The sequence below is a fragment of the Ambystoma mexicanum genome, chromosome 3p (assembly GCF_040938575.1).
Source record: "Ambystoma mexicanum isolate Mex_15411 chromosome 3p, UKY_AmexF1_1, whole genome shotgun sequence".
Taxonomy (NCBI): domain Eukaryota; kingdom Metazoa; phylum Chordata; class Amphibia; order Caudata; family Ambystomatidae; genus Ambystoma; species Ambystoma mexicanum.
In genome coordinates, this window is record NC_090925.1 from 348620262 (window position 1) to 348644257 (window position 23996).

Genomic DNA, 23996 nt, shown 5'->3' on the forward strand with positions numbered 1-23996 from the left:
GCATAAATTGATTCTAAACCTCTTCATGGATACACGGGCACCTGGTGTGCAGCAAAGTGTAAATAAAGCACCCATCCTGGAGTAATAATACTATGCAAAACAGAATGGACTCTGCATCAAATCGGAAAAGCAGGTTACTTGGAATTTCAACAGTGGCGTAATAATTACCATAGCTGCCGCTTTCACATTGTACCTGTGGAATGAAAAATGAAACATATGTTGCTGTGGCAACACTGCCTTGGGGTACCTTGCACACTTGGGTTTCCCTCTGGCCATGTTCGAATCGGGGTGCGCCCTATGCTCGGACCAGAAGGTATAAATGGGTGACACTAGGCCACATGGCTAGCCTATTCCATCAGGGTTCAGGCAAGGCATCTTTCCAGTCTACGAAGAAGGAGATTCCATTAGGCCAGGCACTAGGGGAGATGGTGGCTAAACCTCTACAAATAGAAGGACCGGGGTTGCACCCTACATTAATTCACACGTTCAGCAGCTTAGGCGATTCAACTGTCCCAGAGTGCATTCTCCCAACTTGCCAAGAAGTGAGTTGGCCATAGACCTACGGATAGTTATCACAAACATCGTCCAAACTCCATCGAGCAGGTCCTTCGTCCACTAGCTGCTCAACATGTTGATGGGATAAGAAGCTTTCCACCATGTAAAGGGACCACCCATTAATCCTGACTAGAACATTGCTGTTATGTAATGGCTGCAGTCCTCACCAAGGGCGTCGTGCACCCCAATTCAAACCCACATTTCGACAGACCATATGCATTTGAAATCCTCCCCTCAATTACTTTCACAAGTCAGTTCTCGTTGGGCCTTAGCATTTTATTGAGAATACAAGTCTTCACTTGTCAAGGGGGGCAGGTGGTGCACATTTTTGAGGTCCAAGGTAATTCCCCCTTGCCACAAAGATTTGCCTGTAAAACAGGAATATAATTAATTTGGTCATAACAATGGTAGATGAGGAGCGCTTGACATATACTACCAGACAATACTGAAGACATCCAAAAGGCACATTAGCTGACCTACCTCTGTAATTAGTCACTGACACCATTTCCCAAAACAGGATAGCCTTAGTGATTTGAATCACCTTATTATGCCATGCAGACGCCTGCAGGCCACCCATCCCCTACTATGCCACTCCAGCCACTCATTAAGACATGAAGTGTAAAGCAACGTATTTAGATCTGGGATAACATGGCGTCATTCAAGCCAAATCTAAGGGAGGCAGGGAGCCTTCAAGCCTTAGCCATAGTGGAAGATCGTGTCCATTTACTGCCCCAAACCAATGTTGAGCCTGCCCCAAGTTGAGGCCAAAAAGTATCCATTGAAGTCAGGAATATTCGTATTGCCCAATTTCATGCATTTTTGGAAGTTCTTCTGCAATATCAACCGAACAAGAGTGGAGTCGAGAATGTTATAGTGGTGCTGGCAGCATGCAGAGGGGTTCCAGCTCCTGATATATGATATGATATGATATGGCATTTATAACGCGCCTATACACCAGTGTTTCAAGGCGCAACGAGGCAAGGGTGGGGGGCGGGCAGAGGGAAGACAGAGGCAGCGATTCTACTAGGCCAGGTGACATTGAGATCGCCTGGGAGGCGCTTATCATTTTAATCGTGGCAGGCTTTCCCCACCTTGGAAGACTTTACAGTAACATCACTGTCGGGAGTTTCTGATCTTGTTTAACATGCCTTCACTATCTAGCTTGAGTTTATCCGATAAATCCTTGGAGAACAATATTCCCGGTATAATTGAGTTCACGCAACATCCACTCCAGTCCAGGCTCTGCTATTCAACCATGGAACATTTAAGTGTATACAGAGCCCTAGAGATAAGCGGCGTATCAGCCACTTTCACCCCTTAAAAACAGGCAAATACTTACACAAAATAAAAATAGGGAGTAAAAATATGCATAACAAAAATCAAGAAAAACGGACACAGCGGAGCTTGCCCTGTGCTTCCACCCAGGCTGCTCCAGGGATATGTTTTGATCAGTGGTATCAGCAGCTGGGTACCACAGGAAGGAGATCTAATAATAATAATACCGCCTCTTCTGAAGATGATCTCAATTTGCGCGCCATGGAGTATGGATTACAAAAATAGGCCAGTGTTAGAGAAAGTATATTTTTACTTGACTTGTGAATGGGAATTATGTTCCGACTAAGATTACTCCCAATTTAACAGATTTGATCCCATTTTAATTTTTTTACTGATATATTTAGCCGCAAATATATGTAGGGGGAACCCCATCCACAGCCACCCTCTTAATACTTCTACATTAATTATTATTATAATTTTTTTTTGTTTTTAATTTTTTAAATTTTTTTAATTGTATTTATCAAAAACCATTTGATTTTAACAAGATTGTCGATTGTTTTCGCTTTTACATAAACAAGGCATAGACAAAATTCATTGCTCTCCGTTGATTTCTCGATTGTTTTTTTCGTTTTCATGTTCCTTGATCAACGACAGAGCATGTTGCAAAATTTTCACTGTGGCAATTGACCAGGCAGCTTTTTCTCCTCTTATCAGGCGAGGCCACCACGCCTCCTCTTCGCGCAGTGATGAGTGTTCCAGGACAGTTGTCAAATACGATTGTATTATGTCTTGTATGTTGGGCATAAGGTAACTAAATGTCGAAAATGTCGAACTGTTTCTGCAGCGTCTTCGCCTTTGCACAGTCTGCATATGTTTGATGAACTTAAGCCTCTGATGTGCAGAATTTCATTTGTGGGCAAGAGATTTAGCCTCGCTTTTATGAAGAGTTGTCTCAGCGGTTTGCTTGGGAATTTTTTAAAACACTTTTATTAAGTTTGCAATGAACAACAACAACTACCAATAAAGTAAACAATGTCTCACAGTAAAGCGTCACAACCTAATTTACAGAACAATATAAGCATCATACATCTTCAATCTGTCATGATAGCTTTATCCTGCGAAACATAACAGCAAACTGACAAATATACACAGAACAACACAAGAGACAACACAAGTGGGGCGAAGAGAAAAATAAAATAATTAAAAAAAATAAACACCATCACCTCTGCCTTATCCCCCTTTCCTCCTCAGATGACATATCCACCAGATCAGCTCCACTGTCACATTAATCATAAAGAGCCAAAGATGGGCCCCATAACTTTATGTATTCCTCACCTTTATCTTTATTTTCCAATGAAACCTTATCATACTGTGATAGAATATGCAACTCCGTTAACCACTCCTCGACATTAGGCTTTTTCCTCTTTTTCCAAATTCTGAGAATTAATTTAATTGCTACCATCACTGCCCTATCAATCCAATAAGTACATTTTCTAGAACGCACACATCTATTTTTATGTGACAATAGAACTATATTAGCTGCAGACCTTTGTAAGTTTATTCCATAAATCAGATCAATCCTATCAATGACATCCCGCCAATACAATTGTACTCCCGGACATTGTTGCTTCTTTGCTGTTTGATCCTGAGTAGAGATCAATCTAGTTCTTTCAATTTTCTCTTTACTTTAAGCGGGTTCATCAGCATATCTTCTTCGGAGCAGGCAATAGATTTTAGTTTCTCCTTATTTTCTGTTGCCCATGATGTTAGCATTTTTGACTTGCCTGAATTTATTTATTTGGCCATCAGATTGTATAATGTTGGAGATTCTTCCAGAAGGATTTTTCTATAGAGAGATAGTCTATTGTTGTCCACCGCTGTTTTTAGGGAGATCAGTCCCAGTTCTTTTCTGATTGCTGGTAGAGATGTAGATTTAGGGACTGATGGCAAAGATCGGCAGAAAAAGCCTTCAAACTTTGTCCAGATTTTACCTGGCAACATGGGCATGGCTTCCGCGCCATATGTCAAGCAGGGAATGACTTTGTTTTTGTAAAAGTTCAAGGCCGGTAGTAGCGAAAAACGTCCAAATCTGTTATCTAATATTCTAGCTTGTATGGTCAAGGAGTGTGCTTTTGCATGCTCGATTCTTGCCTGGTGTTATCAAGCATGATCCCCAAATACTTGAACTCTTGAACTGATTCGATCGGCAAGTTTTCCAGGTGCCATGTCTTATTTTGGGTTGCTTTGTTTTTTTTCCCATGATCATTACCTTTGTTTTCCCGATGTTGATCTTAAGCTTGTTGATGTTAATGTACTCATCTAGATTGATTAATTGGCGCGTAAGGCCAATCGGGGTTTGGTCCATCACAGTGATATCATCTGCATAGAGAATTCTTGGCACTTGAGTTCCACCCACCTTTGGGGGAAAAGCCTTCACTGCTTCCGTTGAGTTCTTGTAATCACCAACGAAGGCTATAAATAAAGCCGGCGCCAAAGGGCCCCCTTGCTTTACCCCCCTCTTTATTGGGATGCTTTCCGATAAGATACCTTTTTCATTTAGTTTTACCCGCATGGATGTTCCGGAATATAAAGCCTTTATAGGTCCCATGATGTTCGCTGGGCAATTAGCCTCTTGAAGCTTTTTCCAGAGTAATTTCCTTTCGACCTTGTCGAAAGCCTGAGACAGGTCTATGAAGGCTAGGTAGATTTTTGTAGAACATTCAAAAGACTTGCTCTTCATGAGGCTGAGGATCAAGATGTTTATAGAGGTCCCGGCATTTTTCTGGAAACCAACTTGGAACGGATCATGCAATGATGCAGATTTTGCCCAATGTTGGAATTCGTGGAGCAGTAGCATGCCATAGACTTTCCCTATACAGTCTAAAAGCGCAATCGGCCTGCAATTGGCTGGATCCGCTCTGTCGCCCTTCTTAAAGATCGGCACCACCACAGATGTTTTCCAAGAGCTTGGAACTGATTTCGTGTTCGTATAGTTTGCGAAGACATTGCTAATGAATGGAATCCATTCATTTGGAAATGATTTGAGGTCCGCGTTTGTGACTCCGGCAGGGCCGGGTGCACAAGATGGTTTTAGTTTCCGAATTATTTCCTTGATGTCTTCTTCATTCTCCAGGGAGCACCATGCCGTGACGGGTTCTTTGCTTGGTGTTTGGATTGGTTCTAGAGAGCTGTGAAAAAGTTCTGTGAAGTGTACTTTCCAAGCTTTTTCATGTACACAGTTTGCCTGCGACGTCAACGGATGCGGCCCTGTGGATTTAATCAAGGCCCAGAATTCACCTGTGTTTTTGCTCCCCAGCTTGCGTAGCATGTCTTCCGAGTCTAATTGGTACATATATTGCCAGTGGTTTCGCAGCCATGCTTTGTATGCTTTCGTTTCCATAATCGCCTCTTTTATAGCCAATGGGTTGTTTGTTCGTTTTGCTGCTCTTTTTAAGCGTCTCACCAGGGCTCTTTTTGCGACTAAGATCTTATCGTACTGATGAATATTATGTACCTTATTGCTAGATTTCTGCTTGTTCTTAATTTTGTACGGGCTCACTAAAGGCTGATAATCTGGAGTTTGTGTCATGTTGAACTCTGTATTTTCCATTTTACTTTTGTAATTTTCATTCAAAGATCTTATTCTTTCTGCTGATAATTTCAGTCGATTTCCTTGCGCATTGGGTTCAATTTGAGCGTCATATTGCAGGTGTTGACTGTTATGGATTGCCCATGTTGTTTTCAGCAAATTGTGGTCACTGGAATATTAATTATTATCTTTAACCCACCCTCACATTTATTTGGGACAAAATCCGATGAAAAAAATGTGATGAATTCTACTTCGATGAATTCTGCTGCGGCCCAAACGCCTGTTACCCCCAAACTCATAGTCATAATTTGAAACCTTACACTTTGACTGCCGGCGTCTGCTCTTCATGCTTCTAAGAATGGTTTCATAGCGAGAAAGAGACAGGGTGAGAAAGGCCTCCCATGCCTAGTGCCCCAGGATGGAGCCCAGTGATAAAGTCGTCTAGGAAATGGACAAAAGGGGGCGACATTCGCCAAAAAATGCATTAACACTTTCTGCAAATATTCTACGATGGGAGTTTTTAATATAAAATGATACCCCTCCTAGAATTTTCGGGTAAGTATTTTAGGGCTCAGGAAAAAAAAAAGTCACCTACCTGCCGAGTTTTTCCAGGTGACATTATCAAATGGAACCCCCAGGACTGTGAGAAGTAGCTAGAAAAGAAGTTGTTCATTAGGACACATGTCGTATAGCCAATTATAATGAGTCTCACTGAGGACATGCATACATTTGCCTGACCCCATTCAATGAAAGCGTGATCATGACTATGTAACACGCCCTGCAACAGGACTGCTCCAGCCATCACTATGCCCTTTGTACAGGGTTTCTCTGTGATGCATTTTTCATTATTTGTCTGTTTGTTTGTTTGTTTTATTCATTTATAATGCGCACCAGACCCGAGGGTAAGAGGGCGCAGCAGCACAGGGTATGCAAATCTTACAAGGGTTACAATAGTTACATGTTGCACTTTACATGGTGAAAATACTATAGACAGGATAGGCAGCAATGCAGTGCATTATATACAGGTATTATACAGTATTTATACAATAGGTTATATACAGGATATGATATTTATATAATGCTTGCCGGTAGTGTAGCATCGGGCAAAGCAGTACAGAGCAATTTACAGTATACAATATGTATCTATACTTAAGGCAAGAGGATGGCAGGGGGTGCTGGTTAGTTGATCGATTGCTCTGAATTTAAGGTAGGATTTCTCAGCACGTATTGTTTGGGGCAGTGAATTCCATACTTGGGCCGCCCGGACGGGGAAGCTAGCACCTCCGGCCATAGTCAGTTTAAATCTCGGAATGATAAGGGTGTTGGCATAGGAGCTTCTGGAGGGTCTGGATGATCTTCTTTCTGTGAATCTATCAGAGAGATAGGGTGGCGCCGCATTGTTCAGGGCTTTGTGAGTGAGGGAGGAAACTTTCAGTAAAATTTTGTCTTGGGTCGACAGCCAGTTGTTATTCCGCCTTGTCTTAGAGATGTGGGTTTGTTTAGGGATGCCAAGAGCTGCTCTCAAGGCATTATTTTGTAGAATTTGTATTCTATGTGGGATGAATTTGTTAGCCCCAATATATAGGGCATTACAATAATCGAGTCTGGATAAAATTAGGGCTCTCGCTAGGATCAAGCAGTTCTCATCAGAGATGAAGTGTTTACCAGCTCTGATAAGCTTACATGTGTAAGCTGTGGCTGAGGCCAGAGAGTTCACCTGTTTGTTGAAGGAGAGGGTGGCATCTAGGTAGAAGCCAAGAGTCTTCACTTCCTTGGCAACATTGATAGTGTTTCCATCGATCTTGAAGCCATGATATTTCTGGCCTAGATTTTTGAGGGTGGAGTGCGTGCCTAGAATGATTAGCTCTGTTTTGTCATCATTCAGGCATAGACCATGGGTTGCCATCCATGCCTGGATGATGAGATACACCATATTTACCAAGGCCAAATCCTTGTTGTAATCCCCGGAAAGTGGAAGGAGGATCTGGGTATCATCTGCATAATTAGTGTAGGTGATACCAAGAAGTTCCAGATCATCAAAAGGGGCTTGGTAAATATGTTGCATAGTGTCGGAGATATGCAGCCGCCTTGGGGAACACCGCACAGGATCGGAATAGGATCCGCTGCATCTGAGGGGAGAACACCCTCCTGGTCCTTTGATTCAGGAAAGATTCGACCCATAGTATGGCTTCTTTGGAGAAGTGAGCTGCAGAGTTAAGGTGGTTGCAGAGGACTTTATGGTCTAGAAGGTCGAAGGTGGCCGAGGGATCCAAAAGTAGGAGTTCTGTTTGGCCTTTGCCTCTTAACTCATCAATTTGGGCCTTCAAGTCGATGAGAGCAGTCTCGGTTCCATGTTGTGGGCGGAAGCCGGACTGCCTTGTTCCTAGGAGCTTATGTTGTTCTAGAAATTTTTGCATTTGAGTGTATGCTATCTTGTCCAGGATTTTTAGCAGAAAGGGGACTGTTGTTATGGGGCGGTAAATGGTGGGGATGAGGGGGTCGAGGGATTGTTTTTTTAGTAGGGGCACTACCCATGATTCTTTCATGTTGAATGGCACAATTCCTGAGGTGAATGAGGCATTCACGAGCTTAGATATGAAGGGCAAAAGTTCTCTGGCAGCATCTTTTATGAGTTGTGCCGGGCACAGGTCACCTTGACAATTGGAAGGCTTAAGAGAGAGGATAGTCTTTTCCATCTCCAGGATAGAGGTTTTCTTGTATTTTGTTCCATTGGGGGTGGGTTGGTGTTAAGTATTGGTGGTTGATTGAGGGTAGCTTTTTTAGCCGCAATTTTCTTTTGAAGCATGGTGACTTTATTGGTCAATGCTTGTTGTATCTCCGTGCACCAGGCTTTGTCTTTTGTGCATATATCCAGAGTGGGCGACTCTAGTTCTTTTAGAATTGAAAACAGCTCCCTCATACTTGAGTTGGACTAAGTACAAACCCACACAACCATCTCTTGCACAACAAGCCGCACGCACTTCACTACACTGCAACAACACATAGGCCGCATCAACAGCACAAGCGGACTGACACTGATCCAATACTCGCACCAAAGCTCAGCACCCGGTGTATACCGAGTTGAAGCTGCCAACAGAACACCACTGCACTCATTATCCTACTCCCTCTTCACCTTACTAACCCATCCCACCTTGTCATTTATAGATCCGCCAGAGCACCTGGGGACCAAGTCCGTTGGTGACGGGCGCGGTACAAATACCTTTAACATTAACATTAACAAATAGAAACAAAGATAGAAGTTGCTATGTCATCATGTCAAAGGCCTTTACTGCATCTAACGCTATCATAGCCAGTGTCAGTCGACGGCGGGATAGCGGGAAATTGTCTCAGAAAAGCCCAGTGTTTGCAAAGGATATTCAATCTCACATAAAGCCAATTGACCCATTTGAATGCAGGAAGAGAGATGAGGCTTGAGTGTCTCAGATGCAATTTTACAAGCATTTTTCATGGTCTGGAATTACAACTGGAATAGGGCGCCAAGTCTTTGGATGAAGGTGATGCCTGACCTTCTGGGGAAGTAAAATGGGCATGGGCACAGTAAATGCCCCACAGGATCCGCTGTCAGATATAAATTGTTTATGCAACTGAAATAAATCGTGGCACAGTGGGCCTCATCACAAGTCTGGCGGTAATCTGGTGTAATGTCTGCATAGTGGAAATAGCGTTACTGCCGGGTCGTGTGGCAGGATTAGCACTGCATCACAACCTGGCGCGAACGTGCTCCCGACTCCAGCGGTAACGCTGTTAGCAACGAGTGGAAACTGCACCGAAATAAGGGCTACTGCGGAAAAAACAGCACTAATAGTGCTACCGCCAGCGATCCTGGCACTATTAGCGTCAGCGCTAATAGCGCCGGTGGAAATTGCGTCATCGCCGGAATGGGAAGTATTGCGGTGGCCATTTTGAAAAGGTGGCAGAACATCGCCTGCGCAAATCGGCAGAGGAAGACCACTGGACAGCGTAGGACAGCCATCTGGCATGCCATCAGCCAGAAGGTGACAGCAGTGGTAAGTGTACCCCATGATGGAGAGGACAGCCGCAAACGGTGGAATGACCTGAGGGTCATGGTGTGGGGGCTGCTGTCCCAACACTGCCAGAAGTTCCTGGCAACTGGAGGAGGCACTGTGGAGCCACTGGTCCTCAACGCCTGGGAGGAAAAATGCAGTACGGTGCTGGGCATAAAAGGGATAGAGGGGATCGGCAGTGCAGAGGCGGGTGCCAGAAGCCAGGAGGCAGGAGGTGAGTCAACCATCCACAGCAGCAATGGGGCAGGGCACCAAGGGAACCCCTGAGCGTTACAGCAGCGGAAAGGGGTGGCAATTGACCTAACCAAATGCCATGCACACCACACCCCTATTGGTGCACCCTGTGCCAGCGGGACAGGAGTGCGTGAGTGACCACAACACTGTGTTGCAGTCACACCAGCATGTTGCGGGCCCAATTGGCCTGCCCCATGTTGGCATGGCAGACAAGCCACAGGGAAGTATACATCCCCTACACTGATATGTGCCTTGCAGGCTGCACAGCAGTGCCCCATAGAGCTTACAGTGCCATGGAATAAGCCACCACCCCCACCCCCACCATGCGAGTGCCACCAGGGGAGGGCATGTGGGGGCATGAAGGACCACAAGCATGCATGCCAGACGTCTGCATGCATGCCAGACATCAGCTGCCCCAAAATGGACACACTGCCCTCCCCACACACATGCCAAAGACCAACTGGTCATGTGTCACACACTCATCGCTGCAAGCAACCCACATGATGCTGGGCCCACATGCAATCTCCACTGACCAACTATGCCCATTTGCCCATATGTGTGGGGTTCGACTCTGTACCATAGCAAATGTTTCTCGCATGCCAACACATGTCGGGGAACCATACCTGATAACATTTATTATGTCCCCTACAGGCACTCACACTTTGCTGCAGGCATCAGAGGGGGAGGTGGTTGCAGGCCCATCTGGGAGCAGTGTATCCAGGCACCCAAGGTCTGCCACCACCACCCTGCAAAGGCCCAGTCAGGCTACACCGAGGCAGATGTCTTGCCGTGTAATACCGCAACACAGCAGAGCCAAGCCAATGCCCACACCACAGGCCACAAGGAGCAGCGCAAGGCACACTGCACCCACACCTGCAGCTGGAGGCACAGACACCAAAGCCACACCAACTGGCAGGGCGACTGTGGAGTCACAGGGGTGTGGAGTCACAGGGGGACACCAGCCTGGTGTCACCACCTGCCAAAGGGCTACAGACCCCAGAGAGCACTCCACTCCACCAGCATCCACAGATCCAGGCTGGGGTGGTAGGCAGTGAGATGTGGCGTTGCACTTGCCACAGGAGGGCTTCAAGCATCTGGCCCAGCACTGCACAGAATGTGGGCTGTGCCATGCCGTGCATCATGGCAACAGGGTGCTGGAAGGTGCCCGTTCCAAGGAATTGTAGGACAGACACTAGCTTCAGCAGTGTGGGCACAGCTGTCACGATGTTGATCCTACTCCCTTTGTTGTCCTGTATTGTGTCTCACAACTCTGTTATGGTCACCCTGTTCAGGTGGTACAGGGTGGCCAACTGGCTGTCGGTGAGCACTCAGGGTGAAGGCCTAATCCTGGAGATTGGTGCACGCCTTTCCTGGGCTCTTGTCCTCCTCCTGCTTATGCTCCCATCTACCCCCACCTGTACTCCCTGTGCCCTGGCCTGGTTGTCCTGCCTCTCTACTTCCAGTTGCTGCATGTGCATTTCTGAACTAACTTTGTCCCATCGTCTAAAGGTACTTTGTGAACTTTTGGGCACAAGTCACCATTCAAGTTAGGGTTGGACTCATAAAGTTGGGGCTTCTTTTCCCGTGGACTTTTCCTTTCATGTGTAATGGTGAACTGTATGCATTGAATTAACCAACTCTGACTGTATATATATTTTATATTTATAGTGTTGTGTGATAATATTACCTGCTCGATTCTTTTTTGGGGCCTATAATAAATAGAGTATTTTTGTACTGACTTGTCTAAGTAGAATCATCATGTATTTCACAGTGCAGACTCATTGTGGACCCCTGACCACACTCACCTCTTCTGAGACTTAGCCTTGACCACTCTCCATGCTTACCTTGATTGGTTTGGCCAAACTCCCAGAGTTCCCCTGTTCACTATAGCTGGGGTGGTCTTCTACAATCTGTTCACCAGGTAAGATTTTAGAAATCCATTTTAACACCCCAGTGCATAGAGTTTCTCTTTAAACTATTCCACTCCAGCCCTTCCTTTCCTTGCATCATTACTACATTTATGCAGTCGTCTAAGTGTATGAAAAGTAGTGGAACTAGGTTCCCTGATAGCCTGCCATCGTCCCCACAAGCCCCATCGCCACGCCTCCTGCCACGCGCAATCCAAACCCCCAAACAAACAAACCTGCTGTTTAAGGGAATGTTCAGTGCAGTGCACCGAAGTACAAGTTTAAACTTCTTCTTACACTTATATTTTAAAAGTAACACATTCCAGACCAGTATCTTTTTAAAATGAAAGTATAGGTACAGTAACACTTTAAAAAATAAAAGTAGAAAAGCACCCGTCAGACCGCTCCCGCCCACTTCGACCACTGCCTTTACGGCACTTACGGCACTAAGGAAAAACCGCAAACCAGGAGGATGCTCTCCCTCAACTGCGTGCTGGATACTTGGTGTGCGGCTCCAAGTTTGCACTGATAATGGACCACCATAAGGTCTGTGTGCCCAGAAGCCTGTACCAAAAGATGGGCGTCCTTTAGCATGACATCTCCTTCAAAACACACATCACCAAGAAGACCCAACCAGCATGGTACCAGCTGGTGCCGCTCCACAACGTCCAGACTTTCATCCCTACCAAGAGTTTCCAGACATTTTTCCAAACCACGGCCATCTCCCACCTGGACGGTGGCAAAACCCTATTTACAGGCGTTCCAAATGCCACCTTGGTCTCTCTGAATGCCATCCAGGACACTGAAGCATGCTTTATCACAGGACTAATAACATGTGATTGCATCCCTCCCCTGCTCAGGGAGCTGCACTGTCTACACCTACAAGCATGCATTATGTTCAAGACGGCATGCATCACCTGCACACCAGTCACAACCAAAGCATCACTCTAGCTGGCGGAGAAACACATCATCTCGGGAGACCAGCACAACACTAGAACCCATGTCAGTGCCAGACTAGAAACACAGAACTGCAAGAGGGCGAAAACAGGAAACATGCAAGGGTAAAAACAGGAAATGTGCATTTCCTTCCCACAGCCTGTCTCTTGAACGCATTGCAAATTCAGATAACACTATGTACTACACTTCAGGATGGAGATGAAGGCCCTGTTCGTCAAAAAAGAACCTTTTTCCAATCGCTCCACTCAACACTAATTTACCTCCTCTTGAGACCCCCACAGCCAGGCTTCTCCTATCCATTCCAGGCCATATGCTACTCCTGGACACTTACTTGTAACCCTCTTGGGTGCATCCTCTAGATACAGCGTTCACTTGCTTCCTAGGTTTCATAGGTTCGTCCTTTATACATCCCACATATACATGGCCTCAACCGCTGTTCCACGCTTGCTGTGTGAAGAGAACAGGAATGCTCCAAGCACTAGCCCATGTAGGCTCTGAGCATCCGTGATGTCAAATGACCAGTTATTGTATGGAACAGAGTTTATGAAGTGAGGGCACAAGCCATGCTGCCATACTCAATGTCCTAATAGTCCAGGGGTGCTGGGTTGTCGATTCACCAAAATGCCTTGGGTAGTGGAAATGCCACTTCAGCATTGAATGGCCAATTATTTCCATATTATACCAGTAATAGCTGCATGTCAGGTATTGTCATTATACGATTAGTAGAGCCCCCGCATTGCCAGTGTTTGCGATATTACAGTATTCAAAAATCCAATAGATGCAAGTCACCAACAATGCACAGGAGCAATAATGCTTTGATTCATGATAATGATTTGTTATTTATATAGCGCTTTCACCAAAGCACTATACATAGCACATATTTTAATACAATTATCATTCCATCCGAAGTTGGTACTCATTTATCAACCTCAGAAGAATGAAAGGCTGAGTTGGCCTTGCTTGGATTCGAACCTGAAACCTGCAGATCACACATAGATTGCAGCATCAAGTGCTCAACCCGCTGAGCTACTTTACTTCTATGCTATCAAAAATGCAATGCCACAATAAGAAAACATGTCAAAACTGGCTGCAAAATATAGGCGAGACATGTAATAACACTTATGTGTGCTGTAGCTTTGATGATGCACAGTAAAATATGCCATGCCACAGTAAGACATACCGAGATGGGTTGCACCAAAATGCCAATCTGATCACCGAATAACACTTATCATGCTTACTTTAATCGTAGAGGCCCAGAAAATTATACCATGCCACAGTAAGGAAAGGCTGGCATTGCCGCACCCAAATGCCAGTCTAGCCAGCTAATTACACTTCTGATTGCTTTATCAGCGATTCCCAGTTCAAAATGTCAAGCCACAGTAATCAATTGCTAGACTAGCTGCACCAAAATGATAGTCTAGCTGCATGATAACACTTGTGATGCTTACTTCTGTATATATGCCCAGAAAATATGCCATTACACAGTAAGAAAGGGCTATACTGGCTGCACCCAAATGCCAGGCTAGACAGGTAATAACACTTGTCATGCTTACTCTATTATAGATGCCCTGTAAAAATGTCATGCCACAGTAAGAAATGACTGGACCGCTTGTACCAAAATGCCAGTCTAGCCACTAATACATATAATGCCTGCTTTATCATTGATGACCTTTATGTATCAGCCCGTGCCCCAGAGCAGCTGTGGCTCTGCACCCCATAGGCACATAGATAGCCATACAATTTGGGCTTTGCCACTCTACATTCTGTCTGTGGGCATGTAGCTCTGCATTCTATATGTGAGCACCTGCTTCTCTACTCTTGTGTCCATCTGAGGGTCTGTACCTCTAGTCATGTAGATATCTCTGCGGGTACCTAAGGCTCTATATTTCCTAGGCATGTAGATGTATGTGATGTGTCATCCATAGACTTGTAGGTATCTGCAATGTGTGGGCACCTGGGCCTCTGTACCCCATAGGCTTCTAGATCTCAGTACTCTGCGGGTGGACACCCAAGGCTCTGTGCCCTGTTGGTGGGCATGCTGGGTTTAGCACTGTGCCTGTGTGCATAGTGTGCATGCGCACCTGCATCTGTATACTCTGTGCACTTGAATCTCTATGTCGTGGGCATGCAATCATCCATACACTGTGGGCACATGGGCTGTGTATTCCATAGGCATGTAGGTATATGCACTCTAAGGGCACTGTACTCTGTTGACATTCATGGCTCTGTAGTCTATCTGTGTGCATGTGTGGTGGTGCATTCTGTATCTCTGTACCTTATGGGCATGTATCTGTACTCTGTGCGGGCACCCAGAGCTCTGTACTCTATATGAATGCAATGTTCTGTACTCTCTTCTCCGTGGGGCACCTCTGGCTTTGTGAAATGGGCATGCCAGGTGCTGCCGCCTATGTGCATCCAAAGCCCTGCCATCTTTGGACAGGTGAGGTTCCTCACACTGTATTTCTATGCATTTGAGGCACTGGGGTGTGATAACACAAAGTCTGCTCTCTTTGCAGGACTCCACTGTGAAGGGGCAGGTATTCATTTCTGAACAGAAGATCAGCGGCTCCTTGGCGCTTAATAAGTGAGTAATGTGAAATTGTTACTGGATTTTAACCATAGAGTGCGTGGCAGGGAATGATGGGAACACAAACAATGGCATGCAGGCTACTGCTAGTGAAGGAGTATGCTTTTACTACCGCAATTCCAGCTTTATGGCATGAAAGTGAAATTTTGCTACCAACACAGAGTCCACCTTCCAGCTAGTGAAAGGGAAGATGGCTTTTTATTACCATAAAGTCCAACCGACTGCCAGCGAAGTAAAGGGTGGCGTAGCATCAATGCGTGTAAGCTCCTATAGTTAGAAAAGAAATGGGCTTGTGCCAGAGAGTCCACACTATCATCAGTGTTGCTAAGATGGCCAAGTGCCATAGAGTCGAGACTCCCGCCAGGGAAGGAAACCATGGCCTCCTATTATAGAGTTTTAGGGGTATACCAACTAGAAGTATGTGCACATCCTTTATAAGAGAATATTGTAATTATACTGTAAAAGTTCACATTCTATTTGCGTGAAGATTCTGACAAACAATGGTAGAACATAAATACATCAGCAGACAATATAATGATACCTATTCACAAACAAGCACACAACACTATGGGAGAGATTCTCCCAAGGAATCGCAAAGCATTTAATGAGTGTTCGCTTAATTCGTTTAAACAAGCCTCTTGAATAACAAATACGACAAATTAAGAAAACCTGCCAACATAGCCCAACCCCTCCCACCTAATGTGTTTAAACTCAAAACAAAGGGGGGTCTGGGAATCTCTCTACCAGCACGAACACAGCCCAATGACTTGTTCTTGGGTGAATAACCCCTGGGAGAGACTCTACCAAGTCTTTAGCTCACTGTCCCTTTCACAGAGAAGAAATTTCCCTGCATATCAGCCTTTGTCCTGCCCAGGGGCAGTCCAGCGCCGAAATGCTAGGCAATTCTCCTCTGAACAAGAGTACCATCAGTAAGCCCATTCACGTGTTTCAGCCTTGTTGGGCATCATCAGTGAGGTGAAACTGTTGCCTCTCTAAGAACAGTGAGCAAGGGGTCCACGTCTGGATCGCCCTGTTAACTTAGGGTGAAACCCAAAGTTAATTTATTCAAAACAAAGGGGGGTCTGGGAATCTCTTGTTCAGAGGAGAATTGCCTAGCATTTCGGCGCTGGGCTGCCCCTGGGCAGGACAAAGGCTGATATGCAGGGAAATTTCTTCTCTGTGAAAGGGACAGTGAGCTAAAGACTTCCTTCTAAATGACCCACAGTTTAACCAATCAGTTCAAGCCTTCATTCAACAATACTTTGCTAACAATCTTGATGGTGATACCTCGGTTGTCAATAATTGGGATGCATTCAAAGCCGCCTTGAGAGGTCACATAATGGCCCTCTCCGGTAGGAACAAAAAACTTAGGAAAAAACATATAGATGACCTTTACTCGAAACTCACCCTTGCAGAACAAAGTTATTATGCAGACACTAACTCAACAAACTTACGACAAGTAATAAAATTACGTTTTGAAATTAACAAAGAAATAACAGAACTTGCAGCAGGAACCATACTCAAATATAAAACAAAGATATACCAAACTTCAAACAAAGCGGGCAAAATGCTGGCTTCATATTTAAAAACTAAAAAAGAAAGAGTTCAAATATCACATATCAAAGACACTCAAGGCATATCTCATCACCGTCCTAACGCTATACTAGAATGCTTCAGAAAATTTTATGCGGATTTATACACTCCAGAATGTTCTATTCCAAAAGATGAAATTGACTCCTTTTTTAAAAACATCAGTCGTACTTCATACCCTAGATCAGACCTTTCTCACCTTGAGAGCGACATTACCTCCTCAGAGATCACTAAAGCCATCCACAGCCTGGGCAAGGGCAAGGCACCCGGTCCAGATGGACTATCAACTGAATTCTACATCAATTTATCCCATATATTGACACCAAAACTCAAAACTCTTTTTTCATACTTTATATCGCAAAAATCCACCTCTGGATCATTTTCAGAAGCTCTACTGATCATTTTCCCTAAACCCGACAAAGACCCGTCCCTCCCCAGTAACTACCGACCCATTTCTCTTATCAACATAGAAAGCAAAATTTTCGCTAAAATACTTGCTAATAGAATCGAATCTTCCCTCCCAAATTTGATTAAAGCAGATCAAACAGGTTATGTAAAAGGACGAAATATATCCACAAATGCTAGACTCCTACTGAATGCCATTAGTCTAGTAGCTAAGAACAAAAAAGACAGACAAGGATATGCTGCCATCGCTTTGGACGCGGAAAAAGCTTTCGACCCTGTAGACTGGAATTTCATGTTCCAATCCTTACGCTGGCACGGATTTGGCGAGAAATTTATCTCACTGGTAAAACTTCTATATTCAGCCCCCAAATCCGCTATTTATTTAAATGGACAAACCTCTTCATTCTTCACCTTACTCAGGGGCACACGGCAAGGTTGCCCCTTCTCACCGCTATTATATATTCTCTCACTGGAACCGTTGCTGGAATCAATAAGATTAAACAAAAATATCCCAGGGATTCAAGTAGGCACCTCAATAACCAAAATTGCTGCTTATGCAGACGACATTCTTATCCTGATCAAAAACCCTAAATTCCATATACCTAACCTCTTAGAAACTCTATCTCAGTTTGGTCATGTATCAGGATATAGACTTAACAGACAAAAATCAGAAATTATGCCATTAAATCCCTATTGCCTCAAGCATGACATTGAATCTTTTGGCCTCAAATGGTGTAGTGGATCCATCAAATATTTAGGACTTCGTTTTGCCCCTACAATTCAAGAAACCATCAAACTCAATACTAAAACACTATTGGACACCCTGAAAGACCTTACATCCAAATGGTCCCCTCTTTACCTCTCCTGGTGGGGGCGGTTGGATACTATCAAAATGATGCTATCCCCTATTGTACTATACTATCTTCAGCTCCTTTCCGTTCCACTATCCCTTTCCTTTTTCAAATCTATATATTCCATACTACTAAATTTTCTTTGGGGAATAGGAAAAAGCAGAAGAATTGCGCTAACTAAACTCAAAGCACCTTATGAAATGGGTGGTGTTAAATTCCCTGACTTTAAGCTATACCACTCTGCATTTCTCATAAAACAATCTCGCCAATGGTTCACAGATCCTGAATCTGCAGATATCCCTATATGGTGTACAATAGAGAAACATATAGTTCATCCACACGATATTACTGACCATATATACATATTTAATATTTCTCCTAAGAACATTTCAGAACCTATTAAAGCATCCGTTTCAGCGCTACAATCCTTTCTCTTCCCCCATACTAAAAATCCCAATAAACATCTATCCCCTTTACTATGGCATAATAAAAATATTGTCATAAATAAAAAGATCCTCAATCGTAAAGCATGGATTGGAAAGGGAATTAGATTCATCCAACACATTATAGATGGTCCTTCTATTCTCTCCTTCCAACAATTCTCTACCTTATTCAACATACCCAAGACTGACTTTCAGTTTTACAATAAATTAATCAACTCCTGCCTTGATGCACTAAATCATTTCTCCTATGAGATTCTTTCCCCAGACGCCCTTAGACTACTACAGCTAACCATGACAGGTGAGGTCAGAGCCTCAAAAATATATAATATGCTAACCTCAACATTTAATATTTGTCCTATTCGTCTCAAATGGGAATTTGACTTAGGATATAAGTTTGAGGACCACATATGGCACCGCCTGTTTTCTAAAATCAAACAAGTATCAGTCTCAGCTAACATTACACAACACTACTATTTCTTTATACATAGAGCATTCATTACTCCGGATAAATTAGCGAAGACTAACCCGAATCACGACGCTAAATGTTGGTCATGTGGCCTTTCTCCTGCCACTTATATGCATATGTTCTTTGAATGTTCATATATTGTCAAATTCTGGTACGATATCTGGAAATGTATTCAGCGCATCTTCTCTGTATATGTTCCATTTTCTCCTTTAAGTATATTCTTAGGAAGCGTAGCCATCACAATGCAAATTCCACCGGACTCTGCTAGATTATACGACCTACTCATATGCATAGCATTAAAATGTATTACTGCAAACTGGAAAGACTTTCGATCGCTCTCTACCAGAGCATGGTGGAACGCTTTATGTCAAACTCACAAATTGGAAATGTGCATGGCAAAAAATCTCAATACAATCCCTAAATACAACGCCATTAATATTTAATATAACTTGTGTGGCAGTCAAGAGAGTGTGGCAGTCATTGTGCTTTGCCATCCTTCGGGGACTTCGTTGCGGAGTATCTGGGCCGTAACACATGCTGAGAAGGCACTCCCATCTAGCAACTTAAATCTCGTGGGATTGATTCTTCAACCAGGGGCATTGGGGAACCCATCCAAATCTGTGGGGTCAGGCCCTGACATTCTAGACGTGTAGGTCGATCCTTAACACTGCTTCTGGTGCTGACAGGCCATGTCTCAGACTGGCTCTGGAGGTGGAGCCCATTCCCTTATACTTGTTTTTTAAAAGCATTAAGAACAGGAGTGTATTGGGTATAATTCATGGGCTGACCCTAATCATTATCCGTTGGTTTCCAAATGTATTTACTTTTCATTTATTTAGATTTACCATTGCAAGGACTTCTTATTTATTGGTAGTTTGCTTACAAGTGTTATGTTTTGTAAAAAGGGGGGGGAGGGGCACTATTTTGCTATCATTCCTTTTTATTGCCAGAGACATTTCTCCTATCCAGAGTCATTGTCATGATTGCTGAACTCATCCCCTGATAAAGCACTGTTGAATGTTGTTCAGACATTGTTTGACGTGTCTTCTTTAGGTAAAGCAATGGAGCACCCTTTCATCTTTTGGTTTTTGGAGATGCATATTGCCGTACCATACACGCGTTCTGGAGCTTTCTCTGGTGCTTAATTTGTTATCAAATAAGTGCCGGGGCTTAAATATTTTCTAACACGCCCATGACACACCCACTGTTGCCACCACCCATGACTGCTACACATGCTGTCAACATATAAGGGGTTAAAGCAGCATCTCCCACCTGCTTAGAGTGGTTGATGGATGTACTCACTACAGGAGATGTGTGATTTACAAATACCAATCAACATGCACATTAAATAACGTACTTGTCGTGTCATGACATGAGACACATGTTTAAGTGTGTCTTTAAACATAATCATCATTTATATTTTGCTCCAATTCTACAGGTGTTTATTATGTGACTGACAGTGAAAATAATGAAGTTGCCAAAACAGCACATTATAGTCAAACTGTGTCTGAGACAATTAGTGCCAGGGCTGTGCCCTAGCAAACACCTGACTGTCTCTCATCAGTAGCGGTTGTCCGGAAGGAGGAATTTTAGCAGACATTTGTTTTGCCAGTGGATCTCTGCACATGACATTTCCTCCGTATCTCCATAGTACATGCCGTGGAGTTGGGTTTCCGTCCATCCTCAATGCTATATTGGATTTAGATGGAAAGCTCCTCAACTGGCACTATTTGATGCAGTGGACCTCCATCTTTGTAGTAGTCCATTTATTCTCACTTCCCTGAGTCTACACCCTACCATGCTGGGTCTGCCATGTGATGATTCAGTGTGATGTTTAGGTAAGAGAAATGTGACTGTCCATGGCCGCATAAAGTGCTGTCAGCCACAAATGAAATGAATCAAACTGTTATGTGTGTCAATACAAGCATGCGGCGAGTGTTATTAGATGTGGAGTCTCCATCTTTACACCACAATTTCTATTTGTTTTGATGTTGTGACAGCACCTGTGCATGGCTGCAAGGAGTCAAGGCTCATTAAAATGTGTAAGTGCTTGGTTCTATTTTCCTGATCTTCAGAGGTTAGCAGAAGATCCTAAACAATGGCAATTCTGTCATTCGGGGCTAACTTGGTTAGTGTTTGCAAACCGCTGCAGAATGCGCTGTATTCAGGACAACCCACATCTGACCAGCAGGGGGTACTAAGGTTTCCACCTATGCGGTAACTTCATTCCCAGCAGATATCCTTGTCTTCCAAGCAGTCGCTGGAAAGGTAAGTGAGGGAAAATACCCCTCAACCCCAATGAGTAGGATGAGGTGTGGGTCACTAAAAATGGGAGGTAGAGGATGATTGTACTAGTACATTGCCCACTGCTTATCCCATAGACCCCTTTGGTGCCTTTATTTATTTATTTTATTTTTTGGTTGTCAATGTTCAGCCTTTCAATATTAATTCCATCAAACATACAATAGAATATAATCAATTCAATAAATTTGAGACCGAGAGGCCACTAAAAATCATTTCCCACATTTTATCTGCAGTCAAAAATGTGTAGTCCATAAAGTATCTGCGGAAAAACGGTCTCATTTGCATCATTAAATTAGGACAGATTAAAATGTTTTATAGTCTCTACTTTCTTCCGTTCTTCGCAGAATCTACACGTTCTCTTCTCAGCTGGTCATTTCAAGTACATTCCTGATACTTCTCTAGTCAACCATAGATTTAAACGTAGTCTTAAAAACAAGTTCCTGCATCTAGAATTAGGGAATTGTTGTAAATACATTGGCATTTGATTAAGAGCTTTTATAGTAACCATTCCTATTCTAAATACTTTATACTTATTGCATTCTTCCCAGGTCTTTATCCAATCATTATAAAGCTTTTTTTTCCACCTAATCCAGATCTTGTAATAAGAGATCAAAGTCAATATCTGCCCTTACCATCAACTCCTTTCATTCATTTTTCAAAGACTTTAATGAGATATCTGTCTGTGTTGTTAATATTTGCACTATTGCAGATAACAAGGAGGTATTGGAGAGATGATTTATAAAGCATTTCCTATATAATGCTAACATACGCTATTCCACCATCCCTCTCAATGATGGTAGGCCCAATTCAAATTGAATTATTTGGATAGGGCAACTTTTAGGCAGTAATAATATTCTCTTTCGATATAAGCTTTCTAATCTCTACCAGTTTGGTCTATGCTCCACCAGCTTTGTCTCCGCCACTTATATTACTATATGCACTACCTTTTGTTTATAAAAAGTGATTACTGAGACAGTTGAAAACACACCACATTTTTTATGGAGAATGGTTGTTTGTGCCGCCATTGTCTCCATCTTCTGCCTCACCACCAATTTGTAGGGATTTTCAATAGGGTTGATATTTATATTTAGCCCCAAGTATGTATATTCTTGAAATCTGCAGGGGTTGATTACATATTTGCCAGCGAAATAAAGGTTAATACATTTTATTTGGTGCAAGTATTTTAGATTTCTCTACATTAATATTTAGAGAGTTTTCCGCTGCGTATTGTTCTAGACCCTGCAACTTTCTTTGGAGCCCTGTTGGAATTTTATCCAGCAGGACCAAATCATCCAGATATATCAGTCATGATATTATTATTTTTGTCCCTAGTTTAGGTGGGAAGGAATTTATTTGGGTGAAATAGTTCCCTAGATCCCTTAAATCCTTCCATATTTAATTTGACTTGTATGTGTGTCTCAGAGTATAATTGTATAATCGAATTCAAGATGTAATCTGCACAGCCTGCCTCCTTTATTTTGTTCCACAGTAGTTCTCTAGGTATAGAATCAAACGCCCTCTTAAAATCAATAAATGCTACATAAACTGGTTGAGTTGTTTGGATTGCTTTCTTTTTTATAGATGACAATATTAATAGATTTTGGGTGTTTCCAATCCCTGCTATAAAGCCTGATTGGCAAAAATCAAAATGGGAATTTTCAACTATCCATTTCATTACGTTTTTTAACAACAGGTGCGCAAACAGCTTGCCTGGTGCGTCCAGTAGGGCTATTGGATGGTAGTTTAGCGGGTTATTTCTATCTCCTTTTTGAAGATCAGAATTGGAACGGAATGCTTCGATGTCAAGGGAATTCTTTTCTCCTGTAGCACCTGAATAAGTATTAAATCTACAATGGATGCCCATAGTTCTGGGTGAGCTTTGAACATTAGATTAGTTAGCCCATTTGTACCTAGGGCCCGGTAAGCACTTAGGGAGTCATTATGACCTCGGCGGTAAGGGGTCAATGGCGCCGGTAATGGTGCCGGAGCCGTCAACCCCTTACCGCCCCATTATGAGTCTGCTCGCGGGACCCGCAAAGGGTGCCTGGTATATAGAAGTCCCGCTAGCAGAACAGGGAGCTAACAACGTCCCGTTATTAACAGGTCCGTTGTTAGCTCCCTCCCCATTCCCATTGAGCCCTATGGGGGCTCGAATTGGAATGGGGATGTACCGAGTCCGGGTTCCTTGAATGAGGAATTACCGGGTCTTCCAAGGTTGGAATGGCCCGGTAATTCCTCATTCAAGGAACCCAGACCCGGTACCCGGTAAGGGGGTAACCATGGCGCAAATTGCGGCATGGTTCCCTCCAAGGTCGTAATGACCCCCTTAGTCTTTTAATTTCTTATAAAATATCTTCCTCCTCGATCACTAACTTTTGTGGATCATCTCGTGATTTATATTTCCTCTGAGGTTGGCTCTGTACTCTCTCAGAGAGTTTACAAAAATAAACTTTCCACTCTTCTTCCTGAATTGAGTTTATCATTAACGGAAAGGGTAGGTCGTTTGAGGCCAGCTTCAAGAGTGACCATGTTAGTGTACTTGTTTTGGCATTTATGAGGAACAGCATAGCTTCTCCATCTTGTTGGAGCATCGTTTGCTTATGCATTTTTGCCAAATTTCTAAATTTTTGTTTTCCTTTTTTATGAAGAGCCATTTAGATTTTAGATTTAGCTTAGTATGTTTTGCTTCCGGGTCAAATACATGTCTATGCTTGAAAATAGTTTGATGAACAAGCAAGTTGTTTTGTGTAAACAAATTTAGAACCCTTACATAATCATCTTTTTGGC

The 23996-nt window shown here is 43.4% G+C and overlaps 1 protein-coding gene across 2 annotated transcripts in view; it reads left to right on the plus strand.

Moving 5' to 3' along the window:
• Nucleotides 1-23996, plus strand: part of LOC138580432 (bactericidal permeability-increasing protein-like) — a 279140-nt gene that overhangs the window by 202177 nt on the left and 52967 nt on the right. For both annotated transcript variants that reach the window (XM_069650973.1, XM_069650972.1), the window contains exon 12: nucleotides 15080-15147. In XM_069650973.1, the coding sequence (XP_069507074.1) occupies nucleotides 15080-15147 (68 nt within the window). The remainder of the gene's footprint in view (nucleotides 1-15079; nucleotides 15148-23996) is intronic.